General features: G+C 46.3%; 1 protein-coding gene across 3 annotated transcripts in view; it reads left to right on the forward strand.

Annotated features, from left to right (window-relative positions):
• Positions 1-23,073, forward strand: part of SRRM4 (serine/arginine repetitive matrix 4) — a 288,447-nt gene that overhangs the window by 260,273 nt on the left and 5,101 nt on the right. For 2 of the 3 annotated variants that reach the window (XM_043529583.1, XM_037879059.2), the window contains 7 exons: positions 818-844; positions 4,228-4,278; positions 7,730-7,906; positions 9,760-9,922; positions 19,683-20,020; positions 22,060-22,281; positions 22,654-22,764. In XM_043529583.1, the coding sequence (XP_043385518.1) occupies positions 818-844; positions 4,228-4,278; positions 7,730-7,906; positions 9,760-9,922; positions 19,683-20,020; positions 22,060-22,281; positions 22,654-22,764 (1,089 nt within the window). The remainder of the gene's footprint in view (positions 1-817; positions 845-4,227; positions 4,279-7,729; positions 7,907-9,759; positions 9,923-19,682; positions 20,021-22,059; positions 22,282-22,653; positions 22,765-23,073) is intronic. The other variant, XM_043529584.1, reaches the window with a different exon arrangement.

Consider the following 23,073-nt stretch of genomic DNA (forward strand, 5'->3'; position numbering starts at 1 on the left):
CCAAAATAAAGAGAAAACAGATAGGCCAGGGGGCCCTCCTGACTGCTCGATACAGACGGATTACAGCTACCCATTGGGCAGGCTCATCTCTCCTCTCCAAGGCTGAATTAGCTGCAGGGCTAGATTAGCACCGCAGGGAAAATGCAACCAATCAGAGGAATAAATAGACCCAGTTTAACAGAGCTCTTACACTCAGGGCCAGATTGTCAAGTGCTCAGCACCCACAAATGGGAGCCAGAATGTCAAAGCACTCAGCATGCAGTAGTTCCCACTGCGGCATTTCCAAGAGCTCAGTTCCTGGCAGGCTAAGCTGTCTTGGGAAGGCTGGCACGTCTACACTTCGTGCTGGGAGTGCGATTCCCAGCCTGGGGAGATAGACCCACACTAGCTCTGACGGACCTAATGCTCTAAAAATAGAGCATAGCTGCAGCAACACAAGGAGCGGGAGGGACTAGCCACGTGAGTACGTGCCTAGCATCTCAGATTGGTACATACACGAGGCAACAGCTAGCTCCTCCCACCACTCATGCCTCCATGGCTAGACTATTTTTAGCATGCTAGTGTAGGTGTGTCTCCCCAAGATGGGACATACACCACCGGCTCGCAATGTAGACATATCCTTAGGTGGCTAAATGGAGGCTGAGGGCTATTGGAAGGTCCTTGTTGGGAGGACTCTTCTCTTAGCCATTTTAATATCTTTCCACTGTCTATATGAGGGAGATGGTCTGAAATGTGTCTGTCTCTGAACAAATGCAGCAGTGTGTGTGTTGATTCCACAGTGACATCTACATTCAGTTTATATATCTGCTTCTTGCAGGTTATCTTCAAAGAAGAGAAGACACAGGTAAGGGCTCTGAAAGCTTTGCCACCCACCTAAGCAGTATGGGTTAATTCTGCCCACATGGGGTGATGGGAAACACCATCAGACTCTAGGGAAGTCCAGGTTTGCTAGTGCTGGTGCAGGAAGGTGTAAGGTTCACCTAGCAGAACTTATGAAACCCCCTAGGCTCCCCCTCCACCTCCAGAACATCTGAGGTTAAAGCTGCATTGAGCCTCTTTCATTGGGGTGGAATTCAGCTGTATGTGCTGCTTGACCCGAGTGGTGCTTGGGTCTCATGCTGGTCCCTCTATACACGGGTGAATGCTACCCCTGGTGAACTTTCTGCCAGCTTTGGAGGATAGGATTAAAATTCAAAATGATCTGGACAAACTGGAGAAATGGCCTGAAGTAAACAGGATGAAATTCAATAAGGACAAATGCAAAGAACTCTACTTAGAAAGGAACAATCAGTTGCACACATACAAAATGGGGAATGACTGCCTAGGAGGGAGTACTGTGGAAAGGGATCTGGGGGTCATAGGGGATCACAAGCTAAATATGAGTCAACAGTGTAACACTTGCAAAAAAAAAAGCGAACATCATTCTGGGATGTATTAGCAGGAGTGCTGTAAGCCAGACCTGAGAAGTAATTCTTCCGCTCTACTCCGTGGCGATTAGGCCTCAACTGGAGTATTGTGTCCAGTTCTGGGCGCCACATTTCAGAAAAGATGTGGGCAAATTGGAGAAAGCCCAGAGAAGAGCAACAAAAATTATTAAAGGGCTAGAAAACATGACCTATGAGGGAAGATTGAAAAAATTGGGTTTGTTTAGTCTGGAGAAGAGAAGACTGAGCGGGGACATGATAACAGTTTTCAAGTACATAAAAGGTCGTTACAAGGAGGAGGGAGAAAAATTGTTCTTCTTAACCTCTGAGGATAGGACAAGAAGCAATGGGCTTAAATTGCAGTAAGGACAGTTTAGGTTGGACGTTAGGAAAAACTTCCTCACTGTCAGGGTGGTTAAGCACAGGAATAAATTGCCTAGGGAGGTGGTGGAATCTCCATCATTGGGGATATTTAAGAGCAGGTTGGAGAAACACCTGTTAGGGATGGTCTAGATCCGTGGTTCTCAAATTAGGGGTGCTGCTTGTTCAGGGAAAGCCCAGTGGGCCAATGGGGGCTGCGGGAAGGGCAGCCAGCACATCCCTCGGCCTGTGCCACTTTCTGCAGCCCCTATTGGCCTGGGACAGTGAACCGCGGCCCTTGGGAGCCACGATCAGCCAAACCTGCAGACGCAGCAGGTAAACAAACCGGCCTGGCCCGCCAGGGGCTTTCGCTGAACAAGCGGCGCCCCTCGTTTGAGAACCACTGGTCTAGATAATACTTAGTCCTGCCATGAGTGCAGGGGACTGGGCTAGATGACCTCTCGAGGTCCCTTCCAGTTCTGTGATTCTATGATATACAAGCATAGGCCATGCACTAAATCCAGCTCCTGGAGTTCATATTTATATCTAGGTTAAAGTTAACCCTTCCTTGGACAGGTAAATATTTAAAGGGAGAGTGCATGGACTTAGAGGGACCAGTATAGGAGTCATACATTCACTGACTGTTATTTTTGCCTTCCTATGTGCAAGGGCATTTGGAAGATTTTCTGCAGTGCTGTCCCGCTGTGCTGTTACAGCAAAGGCCTGACAGCTTTCCCTTTATGGATCCCGGCTTTGAGGCATTCCTATAGCTCCTGGGTTTTAATTTGTCCCTTGGGGACCACAGCACTGTCAAACCAGACATCATTTGCAACCTTGTTAGCTGTGAGGGTCCATAGAATCATAGAATATCAGGGTTGGAAGGGACCTCAGGAGGTCATCTAGTCCAACCCTCTGCTCAAAGCAGGACCGATCCCCAATTAAATCATCCCAGCCAGGGCTTTGTCAAGCCTGACCTTAAAAACTTCTAAGGAAGGAGATTCCACCACCTCCCTAGGTAACCCATTCCAGTGTTTCACCACCCTCCTAGTGAAAAAGTTTTTCCTAATATCCAACCTATTCCTAATATCCCCCACTGCAACTTGAGACCATTACTCCTTGTCCTGTCATCCGCTACCACTGAGAATAGTCTAGATCCATCCTCTTTGGAACCCCCTTGCAGGTGGTTGAAAGCAGCTATCAAATCCCCCCTCATTCTTCTCTTCTGTAGACTAAACAATCCCAGTTCCCTCAGCCTCTCCTCGTAAGTCATGTGTTCCAGTCCCCTAATCATTTTTGTTGCCCTCCACTGGACTCTCTTCAATTTTTCCACATCCTTCTTGTAGTGTAGGGCCCAAAACGGGACACAGTACTCCAGATAAGGCCTCACCAATGTCGAATAGAGGGGAACAATCACGTCCCTTGATCTGCTGGCAATGCCCCTACTTATACATCCCAAAATGCCATTGGCCTTCTTGGCTACAAGGGCACACTGCTGACTCCTATCCAGCTTCTCGTCCAGTTGTCAGTGAGCAGAAGCCGCCCTCCCTCCAACTTCACTGCTAGTTTAAAGTTCTTACTCTGATTGCTCAACAAGCTTAAAGGCTGTATGGAAACTCCTTCCTCAACTTACAGACTTAGGGGCTCATCTTACAACTGAGCAAGCTAGCATCTGATGTCCGTTTCCTACTGTGCTGGCTGGCGCTTGAGCCCGACTCTAATTAAAGGTTCCAGAATGTGGATTTTAATTAAAAACTTGTGTTCCCAAGACAGCTTCTAGGGGTTTTTTTTAGTGGGGAGAGGTGCAGGTTCAGAAGGTTGAGCTCAGGAAAGAGTGAAACCTCTTTCTAGAAACAGATCTATAGTGGCTTGGCCTGCATTTCTCTCATGGTGTGATTTTACCAGCAAATCTACACTGTGATGAGAATTCATCATCTGAAGGACCTTGTGCAGGAAGCTCATTGTATCCTACTCATTGAAGTCTTTGTCTCTATGGACCCAAGACACCGCTGCTTTATTCCAGATTTACACAGGTGTAACTCTACCAGTACATGTATATTCCACTGAATGCATCCGATGAAGTGAGCTGTAGCTCACGAAAGCTTATGCTCAAATAAATTTGTTAGTCTCTAAGGTGCCACAAGTTCTCCTTTTCTTTATTCAATATATAGTTTTCATCCACTTTCTCTATAAGGCAGATGGGATGACTGATCCCTTTGTTTGGAGCTCAGAATACAACATGTGTTTTTACTGAAACACAATGGAACAGATTCGCTCTACTGGGTTAAGTAAGCCCAAGTCCATTGGTGTGAATGGAATTGTGTCCATTTGCATCAATGGTGAACAAAACATGCCGGTGATTGCTGAGATTGAATGTCCTGTTAGTTTGATTGTTTTGGCTGATTAGAACTGAAATCTTCCAGTTAATTAGCTATTTCTTATTTAGCTCCTCAAGCCCAAAAAGTAAAAGAAAGGAAGAAAGAAAACACAAAAAACAGTAAGTAGAAATGTACTGAACTATCGAATGTGTTTTTGCTGAATTGTCCCTTTAAGAGTTATGGATGTGGGGGAGGGTTTAGTGCCAGAAAACCCCGTTGGAGTTAGCCACAGATGGGTACCCACCACAGTAAACCTCTTCTTGCATTTTGAAATCACATGCTTGTTTTCCAGGTCAAACAAGGAATGTTTTTATCCTTCCCAAGGAGGATTTGAATTAGAGGTGGTCAGTGTTTTCCAAACTTGAACATTTCAAATTTTGAAACTAGAAAAACTTCATGTTGGGGATGGGGAAAATATCCAAAAAAGTTTGTAAAATGTTTGTCCCTTTTCTCTGACCAACTCTACTTGGAGCGTAAAGATCAAAGCATGAGGGCTGCCGTTTCAAAGGGCAGGGGGCTGCTCAGGGGCAGGTGCAAAATGCATAGCTCATACTTGGCCTTGCTGGATGCTTGTGGAAAATTGAAGGTACAGCACCTCTGAGAGATGGCCAATAGTGTCAGAAGGAGGCTTGGCACATGGAAAGCCCAATGATCACATTTTCTTCGTGCTGTAGGGACAAAGGCATTCAAAAGCAGCAGTGTGCTTTGAGGATGTACACTCCACACATGCCTCAATCCTGCAAAATATATGCATTCACATGTATGCAGGGTAATTATGGACACAAGGACTTCATGCAACTGGGCATGCAAAGGGTGGCTTGGGTGTACAAGTGTCCATTTGCACATACGGTGTATGCAATCTGCATGCACAAATGTGGGAACAGCAGGCACCGTTACCCGTGCAATATGCGCGTATGTAATTTGCACCCGTAGCATGGGACCCTTCTTTGAACCTACGACCCCAGATGTGGAGAAAAGCAAGAGATGTTTCGGGGAGCAGAGGGACAGTTTGTTAAGGTATGCTAACGCAGCTGGGACACTACCTCAGTCTTTAAAGGGCATCCGAACTCCTGCAAAGGGTTCAGCACAGTCTTGCAGGAGGGGTGCACTCAGGACGGGAGGCTGAGAGGAAATGTGACCAGCACTGCAGAGCACAGACCAAAAATGACCCCTGACCCTGAGACATGCCACTTCATGCCACAACAGCCCAGCGTGAGGAGAATGATCACATGCCTTCCTGCGATGTTTAATCTGTGACACAGTCAGGATGTTGCTCCCTGTTGCTTTCACTCCCTTAGGGCAAGGTTGCAATCCCCTGACCCAGGAGAGCTCACACCACTCCAGCCAAAATGAGAAACACCCTCTATGCACACAGCCTGAGAGGGTGTCGTGCTCCCCCCATTCCTTTAACTCCTTTAACATTCCTGCCTTATCGAATACTCAGCACAAATAGCCCCACTCATGGAATAAGGCACCTCTGACTGTAAGTGTGGCAGAACCTGCCGCTAAGTAAAGAAGAGGAACCGAAATAAATCAGGTGAAGGAAACTGTGTGGTTTCAAGGCAGTAGCTGTCCCCAGGGCAGACTCTGATCTCTTGAGCGGGGTTTTGATCCAGACTGCTAGAGTCTCTCTGGTTTGAGCCAGTCTGCAGTGGGCCTTTCCTGGCAAGAACACAGCCGGCTACTCGTTCACTGGGACAGAGGAGGAAATGTTCGCGTCGGAGCTTCATTATTTGCGGTGCGTGACTGGTCACCTAGGGCAGATGGTACCATTTCTGCACCCCGATGGGATGGCAAAAGCTTTAAACGCAAGATTAACAAGGATAGTAAATGTTGAATAGCGAGTATTCTTGTTTTCACATGAAGGCACAGACACAGATCTTTGTACAAGGGGCATATGTTCACTATTGCCCACTCCAAGCATTCAAAACCAAACCCCCCAAATCATGATTGGCTTGAAATGGTGAGATTTTTTTAAAATAATAATAATCAAGGTGGGGTTCTTCTTCTTTGCCTTTTAAGGTCTTTTTAGGTTCAAGTTGGGCTACATTTCAAAGCTTTTCTCTGCAGTGATCAAGGTTAGAAAGGTTTCTAAATGACTGCTGAGTTTCTCACCAAATTTCATGCCTCCAGGAGCTGGGGCTTTAAGAAAAACACCAAATATCATGAGAGTTGTGATAAGATCACATGAGTTGGCAACACATTCCCCGAACATTCCTGTGAGCAAAAAAACCAAACTTGTCAAACTGGCCAAAATCAGCACAGAGCAAATAATAATAAGGTACAAGAACAATGAAACCAAACAGCCAACGAGAGTTTAAGTAAATGTTCACCAACAGCTTTTGCAGTGTTCAATCTGCTCTGAGTGGGATATTCTTTTGTATTAGGGGAGATGCAATTCTGAAGCAGATGGTCTGTTGGTTTTATTAGAGGTTGATTTATTACACCCCAATCGTGTGACATGTGGGCAGAAATCCAGAATTTCTAAATAAAACAACGCACATGGCCAAATAACAAAGCCCCAAAATTAGATCATGCCTCAGCCCCCATGCTAACGATCCCCTCCTGGCTAACAATCACTATCTCCATTAGCTGGCACCTGCCCCCTCCTGGCTAAAAATCCAGGCTTCACAGATACCTAAAATGTCACCAAAAATATGGGCTCTGACCAGCCACCGAAAGGAACAAACGCTGAAGCTGATAGCTGCCACCAAAAGCCCCCTGTCATGCCCACTGCAGAGTGCAACCCTAGTGGCAGACAACAAGAATGTTACAATCAATTGGAACCGCTGTAATGGAGCAAAGAGGGAGTGGAACAGGCCTCTGGATCCTGGGGCACATGGGTGCATCCCTCTGCGCCTGTCCCTTTCAAACTGGGTGGTCACAGAGCACATGCCTAGGAGCTAGTACATGATCTACAAGAAGACAGATCTAAGGCTTGCTGACTCTTAAGCAGGGGCAGCACACGGGATTGACCTAGACTCAGGGAAAGCCTATTGCGAGAGGTCTCTGTAGTAGCCAGGAAAGAGCTACCTGGGGGGCAAAGATGTGCCTCCGCGTCCCAGCTGAAGGAAGCAGGGAAGATGTCCGTCACCGTGTATTTTGTGTTGTTTTGAGCCTCTCTTGCATCTTCCGTTTATCAATAAACCCACCCTGTGGAAAGGGACGTGGGCCTAACCTTGAGAGTTTCATGTGGAGTGACCTGGCTGATGGGACTAGCTGACAAAGAGGCCCAGAAATGAGGAGATCCCAGCCTGCAGAATAGTTTGTGTTAACAGTTGCCCAAAGGATGTTGGCTGATCGGATGTGCTCTTCCAGCCTGGCAGATGCATAGATTCATAGAGCTTAAGGCGAGAAGGGATCGTTACTGTCCTCTAGTCTGACCTCCTGCATAGGACAGGCCGTAGAACTCCACCCCGTGGTTCCTGCACCGAGCTCGGCGACGTGTGGTGAGCTACGGTCTATCTCTTGGAAAGGCACGAGGCGTTGATCTGTAAACTCCAAGCAATGGCTAATAGCCCTCACGGCTTAGAAAAATTTACACCTTATTTCCATTTTGTCTGTTGCCAGCTTCAGCTTCCATCCGCTGGATCTCGGGCCGCCTTTGTCTGCTCGATTAATGAACAGCTTTCTTTCCACTCTCAAAAGCTCTCGTAGCCGGCCACGAAAATCCCACCGCCACCGCCATCGCCACTACCACTCTCGCTCGGAGAGCTCCGATTCCCTCTCCTCTAGCTGCCAAAGCAGGTAATGATGCCATTTGCTGAGCTGATTTTCCTTTTGCCTAGCTTCAGGGGCACAGCTGAAATGAGCTTAGTGGGCTCAGTGTAAACACCGCCATGCACTGAGATGCTCTGTCTCCCTCCAGTGGTGGCTAGGTCATACAGAGAGGTGGTTGAGCCTGCTACTATGTTATGTTGGGTTGGGCTGGGGTCTTTTTAGCTCAAGCTCATGCTTTTAGATCTAGAGGTGCCAGGTTCAATCCCTGCTGCCGATGATCCTGCCAGGGAGGCAGCTTAACATCATCCTAGTTTCCCAGGGTGACAGTGACCTGAAAGCACATGACCAGCCCAAGGCCTATGCACCACTGAACTCCCACTTTTAAGCCCTTAAAATAGGCCTCAGCACATGGGTGATTCTCATACTTGGTGGATCTATTTACCATTGTCACTATACAGCTGCCTACTTTGACACGGGTAGCCATCTTTGTTTTGGGCCAGGCAGAGAGGGTGGTGGTATATGCCAGGGTTGCTGGGCAATGGAAGATCTGCATGAAGGGATCACGCTAGACCTGGCTTGGGTCACTCTGCCATTTACACAAATACTCAACTTTAAAAACAAAGAAGATACTTTAAGGAATTTGGTGGCAGCAGTTGGTGAAGAGTTGTTGGTCGCTGGAGGTGGGAATGCAGTGTGAGGGCAAGACGGTCATGGACCACATTAGAGCAGGTGGACAGGGCTGCATTCTCTCAGAGGCATGTCACCTCCGGGGTTTTAAGCCCCCTCCAAATAGAGATGAAGACAAGCCACAAAAGTTAGATCCAGATTTCATCTCCCACACTACAGTGCAAGGAGGTTCGGAAACAGGGTTTGCGTCCAGGCTGTTACCAAGTAAAACTTGGATCTGAGTCCAGGTTTGGGTTCTGAACCCTTCCAAAGTTCAGAGGTTTTGGATCAGGGTCCAAACTCATCACAAGTTGCCCAGTTTCAAAACATTAAGAAACTCAAATAGGAATAGGAGTCAGTATCCACCTTCTCTCTCAAATTCCAGCAGCCAGCCATAGTATTACCTGCCTCAAGGCAGCAATCAAAGGGGTGAAATTCACCTATGTGTAGTGGACCCATAATGACCCCTAGCTCTCACACAGCACCTCAGTCAGCAGATCTCAAAGCACTTTACAAAGGAGGTAAGCATCGTTATCCTCATTTTACAGATGTGGAAACTGAGGGTGGGGAAGTGACTTGCCCAAGGTCACCCAGCAGGCCAGTGGCTGAGTGGGGAATGGAATCCTGGTCTCCTGAGTCCTGCTCCCGTGCTGTATCCACTAGGCCACACAGCCTCCTGTAAGCCTGGTGCTGGCTCCCTGCACAGGAGTGACTTTCACCCGACATGTGGAGCCAACAGATAGGGTGGCCACTCTCACGTTCCCAGAATACTGGGCATCCCAGTGCTTCTGGGAATGGTGGGGGAAACCTTTTTAAGAGCGTGCTGCCCTGCTTCCATACCCGCTGGCATCATCTCACACACACGGCGCATTCAAAGACATGCCACACAGGCGGGGGAGTGCCATCTTGTAGTACACACAACCCTGCTCCCCTGCCGTGACCCTGCATGCACGATGCGTTTGAGGTCATGCCAGCGGGTGCAGAGTGGCACACTCTTAAAGAGGTGTCCTCCATGCAATACCAGACAAAACTATGTCCGGGTTTGTCCCAGTATCAGACAGGGCACTAAAGCACACTAAAAGAGGACTGTCCGGTTTATAACCAGACAAATGGCTTCCTTAAGTGGAAGATGGGACATTGTGGACACTGCTGCAATACAATCAATAATACTAATCATAATTCATTATGGTTTGATTTTGTTTCTCTTTCTTCAGGCACAGAGGCAGGTCTCGGGAGGAAGGCCATAAAGCAAGACGAAGACGCTCCCAGCACTGTTCAAAGAGCACTGAGAAGCGAAGCATCTCTGCAGAGGGTCAGGCCAGCCATTCCCCCAGCCAAACCCTTCAGATCTACAGCTTGCTCTCGGCTAAGGAAGTAGTAAGTATTCTGCATTCTGCTTCCTTGAGCAGACTAGCCACAGAAACTTGGGGGAAAAAATCCAGTATGAAATTTTTATAACTCAATTACAGTTATGTTAGACAAAGTTGGTTTAAAACTATATTATTTATTGATGGTGCTGTTCTCCGACATATTAAAAGTCATTCCTTTCCCTCAGCGCTTACACACTGGGGGTGGGGCAGGATAAGCCTTTAGTCTATGAATAATGAATAGGGGACATTTAACAAAAAAGCAGCCTCCAGTGATGGTATTTTACGGGGAAGTGTTTGTTATGCAGTCATTGCTCAGCTGGATGTGAACTTATATTCGCTGGTCTTTGTGCCCAATGGCTTAGTCCTTCGGGGGGGATCAAGAGAATCAAACGTATATGAAAGAAACATTTACATTGAATGAGTTGGGGATTTTTGGCAGGGGATGTTTGTTGACTTTCGGGATTCTTTTCAGATCATCGCTCCTCTTTGCTGACCAACCGAAGAGCCAGATTCTCAGCTTGTAGGCAGCTCCTCTTGATAGGAACGGGGGCTGTGTGTGGAGGGTAGAGTCAGGCCCAATGTCTTGGGGTATCTTTTGGGATATATAGAGAAAGAATATAATCTGTGTTCTAGATCCTGTCTTCATCTCGAAAGAAAGAGAGAGAAAGAGAGAATTAAATAAGGACCTGATTCTCCACCACACTGCACCTTGTGCACACTGTGCAAAACAGGTGTAAAGGGCTGCCAGATAGCGGGATGAACTCACTTTGCACAGAGATAAACTACTACACGAGGTGCAACCCAATGAGGAATCAGGCCTGCGCATGTACAGTATAAGGGATGGGTCTGAACCACAGCACTAAGCCCTCCGAGCCACCGTACTTGTATATATTATAGGCCTAATTCTCTCACTTACACAGCAGATGTAAATCAGGACTAACATGACTGGACTCAATAGCTACACCGATGTAAAACCAACATCGGTGAGAGGAGAATCTGTGTGTGTGTTTTTTTAGAAAGAGCTGCATACACATGTGCACACACCTGTGTGTGTGTGTGTGTGTGTGTGAGATACACACACATATGCAGAGAGAGAAATATGTCACGGAATGGTGAGCTGTGAAGTTTTTATTGGCGTGAAATTTCAGATGGCTGCATTACTGGTGAGTGGTGAAACTGAAAGAGTTAATAGCTCATCCCAAAGGATGGCCAGTCAAACTGTTACATTGCATCGTACCATCATGTTTTCTGTATAAGCCACTTATTTTACAGACAAACTCTTCAAGAAATCTTTTAGAGAGTTTAAAAATGCCCTTAATTGGTGCTGTTTTTTCTAGTTCTCTGTCTCTAAAGCCAGGCTCCCTCATGAGACCAACTGCCACAAAGGATAATAACTACAACAATTTTGAAACCTCTGAAGACGATCTAAGATCGAGCATGGTGCATGCACTCTGCACTCCCTTTGCATAGGTGTAAATGACCACACAAGGCAGATAAATATCAGCCTCAGTGTGTTTCTAGATATAGCTGCAGGTTATGGGTGAGGAATATAAGTCATCGGGGCATCTATATTCTTTCTATTTTAGCCTACTAACAAGCAAATATTCTGATAACAAAAATGTATCAGTATATTTAGTATGCAATCTGTCAGTGTTCTCCCTTGTCCCAAAGAAAAATATACACACTTGGGCCATGATTCAGGAAAGCACTTACAGCACCTGCTTGAAGTTAAGTACATGCTTCAGTATTGTCCTGAACAGGGACACTTTTCATGAATAAGTGCCTTAAAGATCGTGTAAAGAATAACTGAGAATGTAAAGATGAATAAACATTAATCTCATGCATTAGGAATGACCAGACACACCTATTTTGTGGTTTCACTCTGCCTTTTGTGGATTAAAGTGGTCAGGTCTATAACTAGGGCAGGTTGAATATTTTTCCATCAAAAAGAGTTTTTGGGTTTTTTGGGTTTTTTTGGAAATTTAGGTTTTTAACTACATTAAATTTTGCATAAAATATATCTGCTTTTTGCAGAAAATTTTGACTATTTGTTGAAAAACTGGAGATCTGAAAACCTAAGCTGAAAAACCAAAACATTTTGATACAGCAATGCTGCCGTAGTCCTTCACGGGGGTTGTAGTTTCATTGCTTCATACCACCCATTGTCCTCTGTGGGCTGGATTCCCAAGTCAGACTATATCTCCCATGATGCATCATGGCAGCTCAGCCAGAGGGGAGATTGTGATGCATGATGGGAGATGTCGTCTGACTAGGAAGCCGGGCCCATAGTTGCGAATGCAAGCATGAGAGCCCAAACGGCAACTCCCATGAGCCACTGCAGCAGCATTTGTGAATCTAAGTGTTTTGGTTTTGGCCAGAAGTTTATTTTGAGGTTCCTCCCTTCCTTTTCTCTTCCCCCACCCCAAAAAAAAAATGTTGAAATTTTATTTCGGGGGGAGGAGTGACATGAATTATTTTTTTTCTTTTTCATTGGTATTTTCCACAAAGAATAAAACCATTTTGTAACCAGCTCTATCTGTAAATCATTAGAAAAAACACATCGTGCTATCCTTTGCATCTCTCTGTCTCTCACTTATATACACGTGGATGAGCACACATACAGGAAGACAACCAATAATTTCATGCTTCTTTGCTTTTCTGTAATAAATTTCCTAGCCTCTTCCTCTATTTTCTCTCTGCTGAACAATTAATAACAAGCAGCCACAATGGAAACCTACTCAGAGCCGGATTACATGGCTACCCTCGGTGCACTGAGAAACTGAGGGTAATCTGCAGTTTCTATTTTTAAACAGAGGAATAACAAGCCCCCTAACCTGCTGCAGCTGTTTTACTCCACACTGATACAGAGATATTTCAGGCTGCTGTGCTTTTAGGAAGTCTTAGCGGAACTGAACAATATAAATATCTGTAGGATATGAATCTAATTGCCTTTGTTGTATCTGATGAAGATGACTGCAGCAGACAGGACACAGATACCACTCTCCAGCCCCCTGACTTCCACTGACACGCCTTTTATCAGCAGCTAGAACAAACACAGTCTTGAGCCAAATTTTTTGCGAGCCCATAGGGAGGTTTGGGGTACAGTTATTTCAAGCAGCGCTAATTATTTCTGTGCTAACATGAAGATGAAGGAGGGGAAATGCCAGCCAAGGCAAAGAGTGTCTCCGCATGAGCTGGGAGGGTTTCAGAAGCCTTGCAAGAGGGGTTGGTTTTGACTGCATGTTGTTCCATGTTTTCCAGCCCTCAGTTTTGGTTTTAAGTAGGGAAGGAGTTTCTTTTAACACCCCAGCGGCATGTAACGCAACAAACATTTTCCTTAAAGTTCAAGGGTAAAAAGTTTAAAAAAAAAAATGCTTGGGTTATTTGCATATCTAAATATGCAGATTCTAGTTTCTATTTTTTTGGTCCCAGCCTGAGACCTGCACGGTGCCAAAATCCCAGCACTGCTTGGGGCTGAAGTCAGGATGGAACAGTCTGACTGACCTGGGCATATTTGCGACCGAGCGGAGAGCACTAGCTGGAGTCCAGCAGAGGGTGGGCGTTCGCTACAGCTCTGCCAGTGCACCTCAAACCCGGTGTGCAACACCCCCGCCTGTTTCCATTCAGAGCCCCCCCAGAGCATTTGTTTCCAACCATGTAGGCTGATGAGATTTCGCAAGGCCAACAAATGTTCACTTTGGACTCGGCTGGAAACTCCCACTCCAGTAGATGTCTGATATAGGCCATATGGGAGTGCAGACAGACATCCAGCAGCAAACAGCAAGTGCAGCGATAAACGCGCCTCACTGTGATATCCCTCTCTTCTTGCATATGATAGGTGTCTGGCATCGTTTTAATAGACTCAGCCTAGCCTTTATTGTACCAAGGACCCAATCCTATGCTCTCTGTGCAGGCGAAGCTCTCCTCAAAATCACAGCAGATCCTTTCATTGAGTTTTGCTTGAGTCGGGAATAGAGGGTTGGGCCTTTTGCGGTTGTATCTTATTTCCATGCATCGGTATTTTTATACAGAGCCATTCACTTTAACGGGGCTTAAACAGAGAGGGCCAGATCCACAGCTGGGGTAAATCAGCAGCACTCCATTAAAGCCAAGGGACTCATGCCAGTTTACCCCAGCTGAGGGTCTGGCCCAGAAAGCGGTAATGCAGTATCTCCCTAAAAACTGAGCACATGGCCCCTTTCTCCCAAGTGACCCCTGTCAGCAGGTGGCACTTCCAATTCCAGAAGCTCATCAGCAGTCTGTGCCGACTGTATAACCTGCTGCCATAATGAATAGCAAGACTCGATGGGGTCATTGACACACATGCTTTATTTCTTTCATTATTAGCATGCCAAGAAGAAGAAGATTAGGCACTTCCTAAAAAAAGAAATTAATGCTACTTTGAAATGAGTTTTACAAAAGACATAGACCCAGGAAAGAAATCCTCCAACTATAAGCCGTGCCATGCAGAGCTACTCATGGCAAGATCTCATTCCCCATATGGCTGAGAAAATGTATAGCCATATCTCTCCACGGGGCTATTCGTAGCACAGTAAATGGACTTGTTCAGTTTAATTGGAATACTCTTAGTGATTGTATTTTTGTAATCTATTAGGCCATGTGGTCTCTTGATGTAGGATTTCAGTAGAAATTAAATTCTGAAGTGTAAGTGAGGGCCTCTTTATTTCCCGCCCTTCATTTTGATTAAATAATGATTTGAAACAGAAAAACAATAAATAAGTATGCTGGTTCCCTCAAGGGCAGCCCTAGATTCCCCCAGCAAAAGCTAAGGGAAGCAAAGTCTCCTGAGATTATTTAATTACTTATTAGAAGTTGGGAAGGCCGGGGGGGGGGGGCAGATGCTAATGTTCACACAGAGCAAATTAAGGCCATAAAAGACTAGGCACTTTAAAACATGCCCACCCACCCCCCCCAAAAAGACCATTAGAATTCACTTGAACCCTGTACAGTGTTTCAAATATGGTGTTTGGTGCATAGTTCATATGGCTGATGCTTTTTCATAAGCAGCAAAAGAAGGGAGAGTAGGGGTGATCAGTGGTGAATTTCACCCCAGAGCAGAGGGCAGCAAAAGGACTGTTCACCATGTACACCCCTCGTAAGTCCTATTTTGAGGGCTGAAGTGATGCAGATGCTGGTCCTTTGGCGCAGGGTTGAATTTTATGCCAGCTGTCTCAGAAATAGTGGAAGTCCTTCCAATTAGTTACATCCTGGTTGTCACTAATGTTGGGGGAGGGGGGAATAGACAGCTGTTCTCCACTCCCTGACTACCTGCTATTACACCAGGCCAGGCCCTCTGGCCTTCGGATATGAAATATGCAGCACTGGGCATGTGTTTCCTCATGTTTCCTCTGACCTCAGGATTGCTGGTACAGGGACTAGGTTAACGCAATGGATGACTGAGCTGGGTAGAGCACGCAAATCCCAGGCACTTATGAAGTGTCAACAGCATCGCTAGCACAAGAGATCATATGGCCAAAACCTGAGCTCTTTACTCAGGCAAAACGTCCCATGGAATCAAAACTGAGCAAAGACCATGGGAGTTGGCTCGTTAGGGCTGGGTGTCAGGGGTGCAATGATTGTGTCATCGCCTCTGGAAATGTTATTGTACATTTGAATAGGGCAAGGAGGAGGAATTGGCAGGGAGATAGGAAAGGTCAAAGGGGAGAGAATCAGGATCCCATATCTCTTCTCAATGTGGACATAAAATTTCAAGAGTTAACTTAATTTTTAAAATGTTGACACAAGAAATGGAATTTGCAAGGGGAAGAAAAGAAGATTTAACAAAACTTTTTAGCACGTGCTTAAAGTTCAGCATATATTTAAGTCCAGTTGACTTCAGTGGGGCTTGATTACATTCTGAAGTGCTGTGCTGAACTGAGGCCTAAGGGGGAATGTATTGACTCTCAAATTATTAAATGACCTTGCAGTATACGGAGAACAATGACCACTCCCAAGCCAAACCTTAGCAAAGCTGAAACAAAAGCAAATGTCCCAGTTCTTACAGGCACCCTAAGGGAGCTACTTTGGAAATGCTGGGAGCAAAGAAACATTTAATGGGTTTCCTGGCAGAGAGAAGAAGGATCTTTAATTTTTAGGACATTGATGGGGTGAGGGGAAGGACAGACGTTTGTACCTGCAGAATCGGCCAGCATCCTTCAGCATGGATGCTGGACGAGTCCAAACCCAAGATTTTCTGATACTTTGCAATTTATCCAAAGATTCCTTACCTGTGTATTCGTAGAATAGCTTGAATTTTATTTTCTTGAACCTTTGCTCTAAATTAAAAATAAATGTAGGGGCTGGGGTGTCAAAAGCCAGACAAATCTAAACCTGGGTTCAGATCCAAATACTAATCATTCTTAAAACAAATCTGGCAGCATATTCCAGTCTATATTCCAGATCTCCATAATGAATGATCTCAACTAGCTTCCCCATCTCTTGAGGTAGGAAATGGGCGAGAAGGAAAATCACTGTGTTTTTTGCCAGCAACTAACATAGTGAAGCCCCAGTTCTTGCAGGGTTTTCAGGCCCTATTTGCTTTCCAATGAGCCTAAGGGTTGATGCCAATTCAATGGAACTGGACATGATTCCGTTGAAAATCCCAACCTGCGTTAATATGAACAGTAAATAATGATCATGTGATATCATTTGGGGACCAACAGCTAGGTTATTTTCACACACAATATTTGGGGGCTAATGGGTTCCTTTTCCAACCCATGATGGGCCTGACTGCTCCCACTGGAGTCAGTGGTGAAATCTCCTATACAGCATCTGTGTTCATCACTAATTCTGGGGAACTCCTCTGATGGAAGACGGAAGCATTTCTTTGCTGGGAAATTTCTGTTCTGTGCAAAATGCTTTCTATGTTCCAAACAGATCTGCTCAAAAGGTATGTGTGGGTCCGATAAAAGGCATCACATTGACTCCTTTGTTTTTGGACCACCATTGCCCCAAAGCACGGAACCCCAAGTATGGAGAGTGTGGTGCAGTAGCTAAAGCATTGGACAGTGACTTGAGAGATTTGGCTTCTGTCCCCCACTAACCTTGTGCAAGTCATTTCCCCTCTCTGTGTCTCATTAGCCCATCCTGTTCAACGGGGTTGGTGATACCTCCCTTAGAAATGTGATGGGAGCTTTCGTTCCGTAATATTTGTAACCTGCTTGGAGATCCGCCACTTCGAGGCACTATCGGAGAGCAAAGTGATCATGGCAAAGCTTGGATCATCAGCCTGTGCTGTGTTTCGACAGCTTTTCCTTTGCAGTAACTCCACTTTTGCTTTATTGGTCAGTGATTTTAGCTTACTATTGTTGCAAAGCTGATTTGCCCCTGCCGCCGAATCAGATCCTACCACCCTATTTAGCAACTCTTGGATTAGACTAAGAGAACAACCCACTGTGACGGGAACTAGATGATGTGAGCAGGTAGGCCTCCTGAGATGGCCCCGTCTGACTGGCTGCAGAAAGTGTTATGGGAAGCTCGATGTGAACTGTGACGTCTGGCGGATCCATGTTTGTTCTGACCCCAGTGGGGAGCCGTACCGAGGCAAGGTGCCTCTGTTCCACCGGACCTGCAGCCACGGTTAAAAGCACATAGCCTTAGAGCATTTAATGCGCTTTGTGAGGGGAATGGTCAGAGGTCATGAGTGACACCCAGGTCTTTGAAAGCCACCTTGCACAGGAGCATTTTCTGCCCTGGTCACATTAGTTTTATTCAGCATTAAGCTTGCATCGCTCCCCTCTGCACAAAGCAACGAGGGACAGTATTTTACGTATCAGCCAAATAGAGGTGCATGTTGTAAAAACTGAGGGCCAGATCCTCGGGTGGAGGTGGTGTGAATCAGCACAGCTCTGGAGCAACACTGATTGACACCAGTTGAGGATATGGCCCTGGAGCTGTAGTTCCCAGCATCATTTGTAATAAGCCAATATACATTGAAGATGTTTAAGCTAAACACACTAAGGGCCCTGATCATGCAGCCCACTTGCATTCAGTGGGTTACTGTCATGAGTAAGGGCTACTCATCTGAGTCTGCATTGCAGAACTAGGCCCCATGTTATTTATTAAATTAGATCCCACCACAGATCATCTGAGATCCTCTTATAAACAACAGCACATTTATTATACTGTCATTGGACCGCACCCGCCACCAATCTGACTGCTGGTTGGGAACATGGCCCAGCGCCCACTGACACCGACAGCAAGACTTCCACTGAATTTAGTAGGGTTGCCAGTTTTGTTTGGGTGTATTCCTGGAGGCTTCATCACTTGACATAATCTTTAATTAAAGATTAATCTTTAATTCCTGGAGACGACAGGTCAATCCTGGAGGGTTGGCAACCCTAGAATTCAGTGGGACATAGATCAAGTCCTTAAAGAGATTTTCAGGGGTTCCATCTGACAGCCATAGAATTTTGGCCCTGACCCTGCAATCAGACCCATGCATGTGGACCCTGGACCCTACAAAGACTCCACTGATGTCATTGGGATTCTGCACAGGTGCGGAGGGCTGCCAGCATGCAGGTCCATTGAAATCAGTGAGGCTGCCTTAGGGCTTTATCCATACAGATCAGATTGCAGGATCAAAGTCTTTGTTTTCCCCCAACCTTTCTCTAACACACCACAGGGAAAATATTTTCCCTTCCTTCCTTCCTTCCTTTTTTTAGATTTTTCTCAATTTTATTTTGTTTTTTGAACTTCAGTGTATCTGTGGGCCAGCATGAAATCAATGGGGATTTATTTAAATCAGTGACTTGTCATCCCAAATAATCAACCTAGAGGAATTTACTAAACAACATGATTAAAAACAAAACAAAAAAGTCTTGAAATTTAAATAGAAAAGAATCAAACAATTGACGGTGAGGATTTGAAGAGAGGGTTTATGTTTTTTCTTGTAATTTGAGACTCTAATGATGGACTTATGTTGCCCGCTCTTCCCTTTTTCTTACACCTTACCTACTAAAGGAGGAATTCTTGATTGGTAAGTGGATGCTATCCGCAAGACACTAGGGAATTTATTAGAGGTCACTAGAGAGCATTAGCTATACCTTCTACAGGGGGAAAAAAAGCACACAAAGAAATATCTGTATTCCTTTTATTTCCAGAGGGATTTTAATTTTTCTGGGTTTTTTTCTTTTTATTCCCACCCTACCCCCCACTTTTTTTCTTTTTTGAGTTTCAAAGTGCTAAACTTGTTTGTTTGCCAATTTTTCCTTTGTACATAAAGACCTTTTTTGTGACTTTTGAGTCTCCTTATTAAGGAAACTAAAACAAAAAGTCGATCATTTAGAATTTTGTTCCATTTTTGATTTATTTCCAATGAGTATGTATTCCTGTTTCTTTCCCCTACCCCACCTTTTAGGTTAAATAAGGGTTGTTAGGTTTTTTTGTTTGTTTGTTTCTTTTTTCTGTTTGATTTTTTTTTGTATTTATTTATTCTTTTGTTTCCCTTTTTTTTAAAAAAAACTTTTGTTCAACATGGATCGCATGCTAATACTCTTTGCATGATGTCTAAATCTTCCAGTTATCATGTTAGGGGGAAAAGAAGTTTCTTCTTTCTGTGGTTTTTTTCAGGGATATGTACTTTTGTTTTTTAGCTTCTTCTTTCTTTGTTTCTTTCTTTCCTTTTGTTACAGTGCATCATGACGGTAAAATTTCTTGGTTTATTTAAAAAAAAAAGTCAGACAATATAAAACAAACAAAAAAAATTTTAAAGTTCAAACAACGCCAAACGGCTTTTTTGCTTTCAGATCTCTCAGTCGGGGTCATCTGCTGACCTCTTTACCAAAACAGACAGCCCACTTGGCAACCTAGCCAGTCGGAATGGAGGGGCCCATGAATCTGACTCAGGAAACGATACTTCCTCCCCTCCCTCCACTCAGAAAAGCTCAGCCAGGCCAAAGGACAGCCAGGAGAAAAGAAGCCTAGCCCACAATGGCTTTGGCCGTGCCTTCTCACCTGGGAAGCCCAAATTGGCCAACAGCGATAACAGCTCTGATTCAGGAAATTCCTTCACCAGTTGTTTTTCCCAGAGCAAGGGAACAACTTTGGAAAATCTCTCTCCGGATGACAAGGGACAGGATCAAAGGTAAGTGATTGCCAATAGTTGGTGTTTGCTATATCTATTCCTGGAATGACTCCATGTCTTCTACTCACTTGACTGTTGCAGGTGATGAGCCAATAGGAATGTATTTCTCTTCCCTAGGTGGCTAGCCATAATTCAGGTCCAGCAAGTCTGGCATCCCGACTCCAATAGTGGCTTCAAAGGAAAGTGAAAAACAACCCATAATGCACCTGGGCAATGTTGCTGTGTGTGTGGAATTCCTTCCTGACCCCTTTGGCACTCAGTTTATGCCACGAAGGATGAGATTTGATTATGCTAACTTTAATCCATTCAATCTGCTCCTCATCCCTTAGCCTCCACGTGCACCAGCCCCAGCCTCTCCCCGCAGGGCCATTCAGAAGAGACTCATAGAATCATAGAATATCAGGGTTGGAAGGGACCTCAGGAGGTCACCTAGTCCAACCCCCTGCTCAAAGCAGGACCAACACCAACTAAATCATCCCAGCCAGAGCTTTGTCAAGCCTGACCTTAAAAATATCTAAGGAAGGAGATTCCACCACCTCCCTAGGTAACGCATTCCAGTGTTTCACCACCCTCCTAGTGAAAAAGTTTTTCCTAATATCCAACCTAAACCTCCCCCACTGCAACTTGAGACCATTACTCCTTGTTCTGTCATCCGCTACCACTGAGAACAGTCTAGATCCACTTAGCTCCAGATGCAGGCATGAATCAAAGACCTAGATCCAAACGCTGGGGCCTTCACAATCTGGATCTAGATGTGGCTTGAGCTCATCTCTCGTTGACTTGTTGTGACCTTGTAGCAAAAAAGCAGGAAAGGTCACTAGCACATTTAGGCAAACTTCTAAAGGCTGGATGGAATTGTTACAGACTGCCCTGTCTTTCTTGTAGCTACTCATGTTTGGGAAGCAGAGCTATATGCATTTAAATTAAAGCTTTCCAATCGACTCTCTCCTCTGGCCTGATTCACTCGGCCAAATGCTGGCATAGCTACCTCAGGCCTAAGACACAGCAGAAATGCTGTCTTTCCTCCATGTGGGGAGCGCTAAGCAGTGACCCGTCTGCGAAGGATGAGCCCAGTGGCTCACTGCACTGGACCACAGAGGGGAGCAGTGGGGCAATGGCAAGTGAAGCTGTGCTCACCACGTTGCACAAGGCCCGTGGAGAGGTGGGTGGCAGCATCGGTAGCTCCCCCGTTCCCTGCAGTAGCTGCCATTGTCCAGCGGCCCCTTGGGACGGAAGAGTCTTCCCCTAGGTCCCTCATGAGCACGTGCTCTGGTGCCCGGACTTTGCCCCCTCATGAGGAGGGTTAGTGTCACCGTCAGCGCCTGGCAGCTGCCATGGCTGGAGCTGGGAAGGAAGGCCAGTGCCCACGAAGGAGACTGCGTCCCAGCTCCCCTTCTGCACACTCATTTCCTACTTCTCTTCTCCAGCCTGACTGACTGCCCTGAGGTGTGCGGCAAACGGGTCATGGAGCTTTGCAGGCCACTGCAGTGAGGGGTTGGCCGCGGCGCGTGCAAGGCTCTGTTGGTGCAAGGCTCTGTTTGTGAACAAATTCTGAGGGCCCAGGGAAGAGCGCGTGACTTTGTGCTCCGATCTGGGCAAATCAGGGCTAGCTCCAGTGGAGTAACCGGTAACATTGATAATAGGAGGGTCAGGCCTCAGTGTTTTACCCTAAAGACACTCTCCTGCTCTCAGTCCCATGGGTGCAGCTCCCATTGACATGGGTGGGGCTTGCATCCATTTAGCTGAAAGCAGAATTTGGCACTGAGGGTCGAATCCTGCTCTCCCATCAGCGTAAGGCTGGAGTCAGGGGTGTCGCTCCAGATTTACCCAGGTGTAACCTGGCACTGAAATCTGATCATCTGATAGAGCCTGATTCACCGTTGGGCCCACTCTGGTTTCATGCCGCGGTCGCTGTTGAACCCAATGGATTTAATAGGAGGGTGGAACCTGCATTGATTCGGGCCCTGTAAGCGAAAGTCGGTAGTACGCGCTGAGGCAGGGCTCTCTGGTTTACCACAACTTCAAATGTCCGTTTGCAGAGGATTCCTGTCCCCGTGTCTCGCCTGCTCGGAGGTGAAGAAGCAGAGCCCCCTACATTCCCCGGACCGCAGCTCCCCACTGAGACCGTGCTCCCGCAGCGCGTCGTACACCAGCACAGGGAGGTCCTCCCGTGGCTCCAGTCGCTCTGCCCACTCCCGCTCGTTGCATCACAAGACCACGCCCAGGTACTCCCGAAGCAGATCCTGCTCCTCAGGGAAAAGGTGAGGCCACGTCGCGTGGTTGTCTGTGTTATCGCTGGCCGTTCCATTTGTGGCAGTGCTTGGTAGTCCCAGGAATAGGCCAAAGAGCCTTGAAAATACGGCTTGGATTATGCTGAAATGACTAAGGGTACTGACAGTACCAACGATATTGCCTCTGAAGAGCAGTGGAGTTCCTGTTGGTGGATGGCGATCTTCAGGGCTCATTCCCTTACAGGTTGAATGAACATTTATCAGCAGCTGGGCTGACATTGTTAAACTTGGGACCTTATTGCCACTCGAATGCAGATTTGGAAAAGGAGCCTTGTGCCCCTTAAATCCTCTCACTTGAGCTCCGGTTTGATTCACCTTTCCATGGTTCTTGTCTATTCCCAGGTCCTATTCACGTTCCCCCAGCTACTCATCCAAGTCCTGCAAAAGAAGCCCTGGAAGCAGGAACTCCAGACTGCGTCGGAGCCCCAGTTATTCCCGCTACAGCCCCGGCAGGTACGACTGTCCCCAGTGCATCGTGGTGCCATTGCACGGCATCCCCTGCTTTTGCGGCACTTCAGTCCGGGTTTGTGACGAGAGTGCGTGCGTGACTCCCCTCCGTAAGCATCGCCGCTGCACTTCCGTGGCACTGTCCCAACCTTTACATGAAGTTGCGTGTGAGAGCCCCCGAGACATGGGGGATCTGGCTGTCTCACATTTCTACTAGCCCCTGGATCGAGGCATGTTTCGATCTGCACGTTCCAGCTCTCGTTGCTTATGGCATATCTCCATCCGTGTTGTCAGCTGCTTTTGCTGACACTGATT

Source organism: Chelonia mydas, chromosome 15 (genome assembly GCF_015237465.2).
Source record: "Chelonia mydas isolate rCheMyd1 chromosome 15, rCheMyd1.pri.v2, whole genome shotgun sequence".
Lineage (NCBI taxonomy): Eukaryota > Metazoa > Chordata > Testudines > Cheloniidae > Chelonia > Chelonia mydas.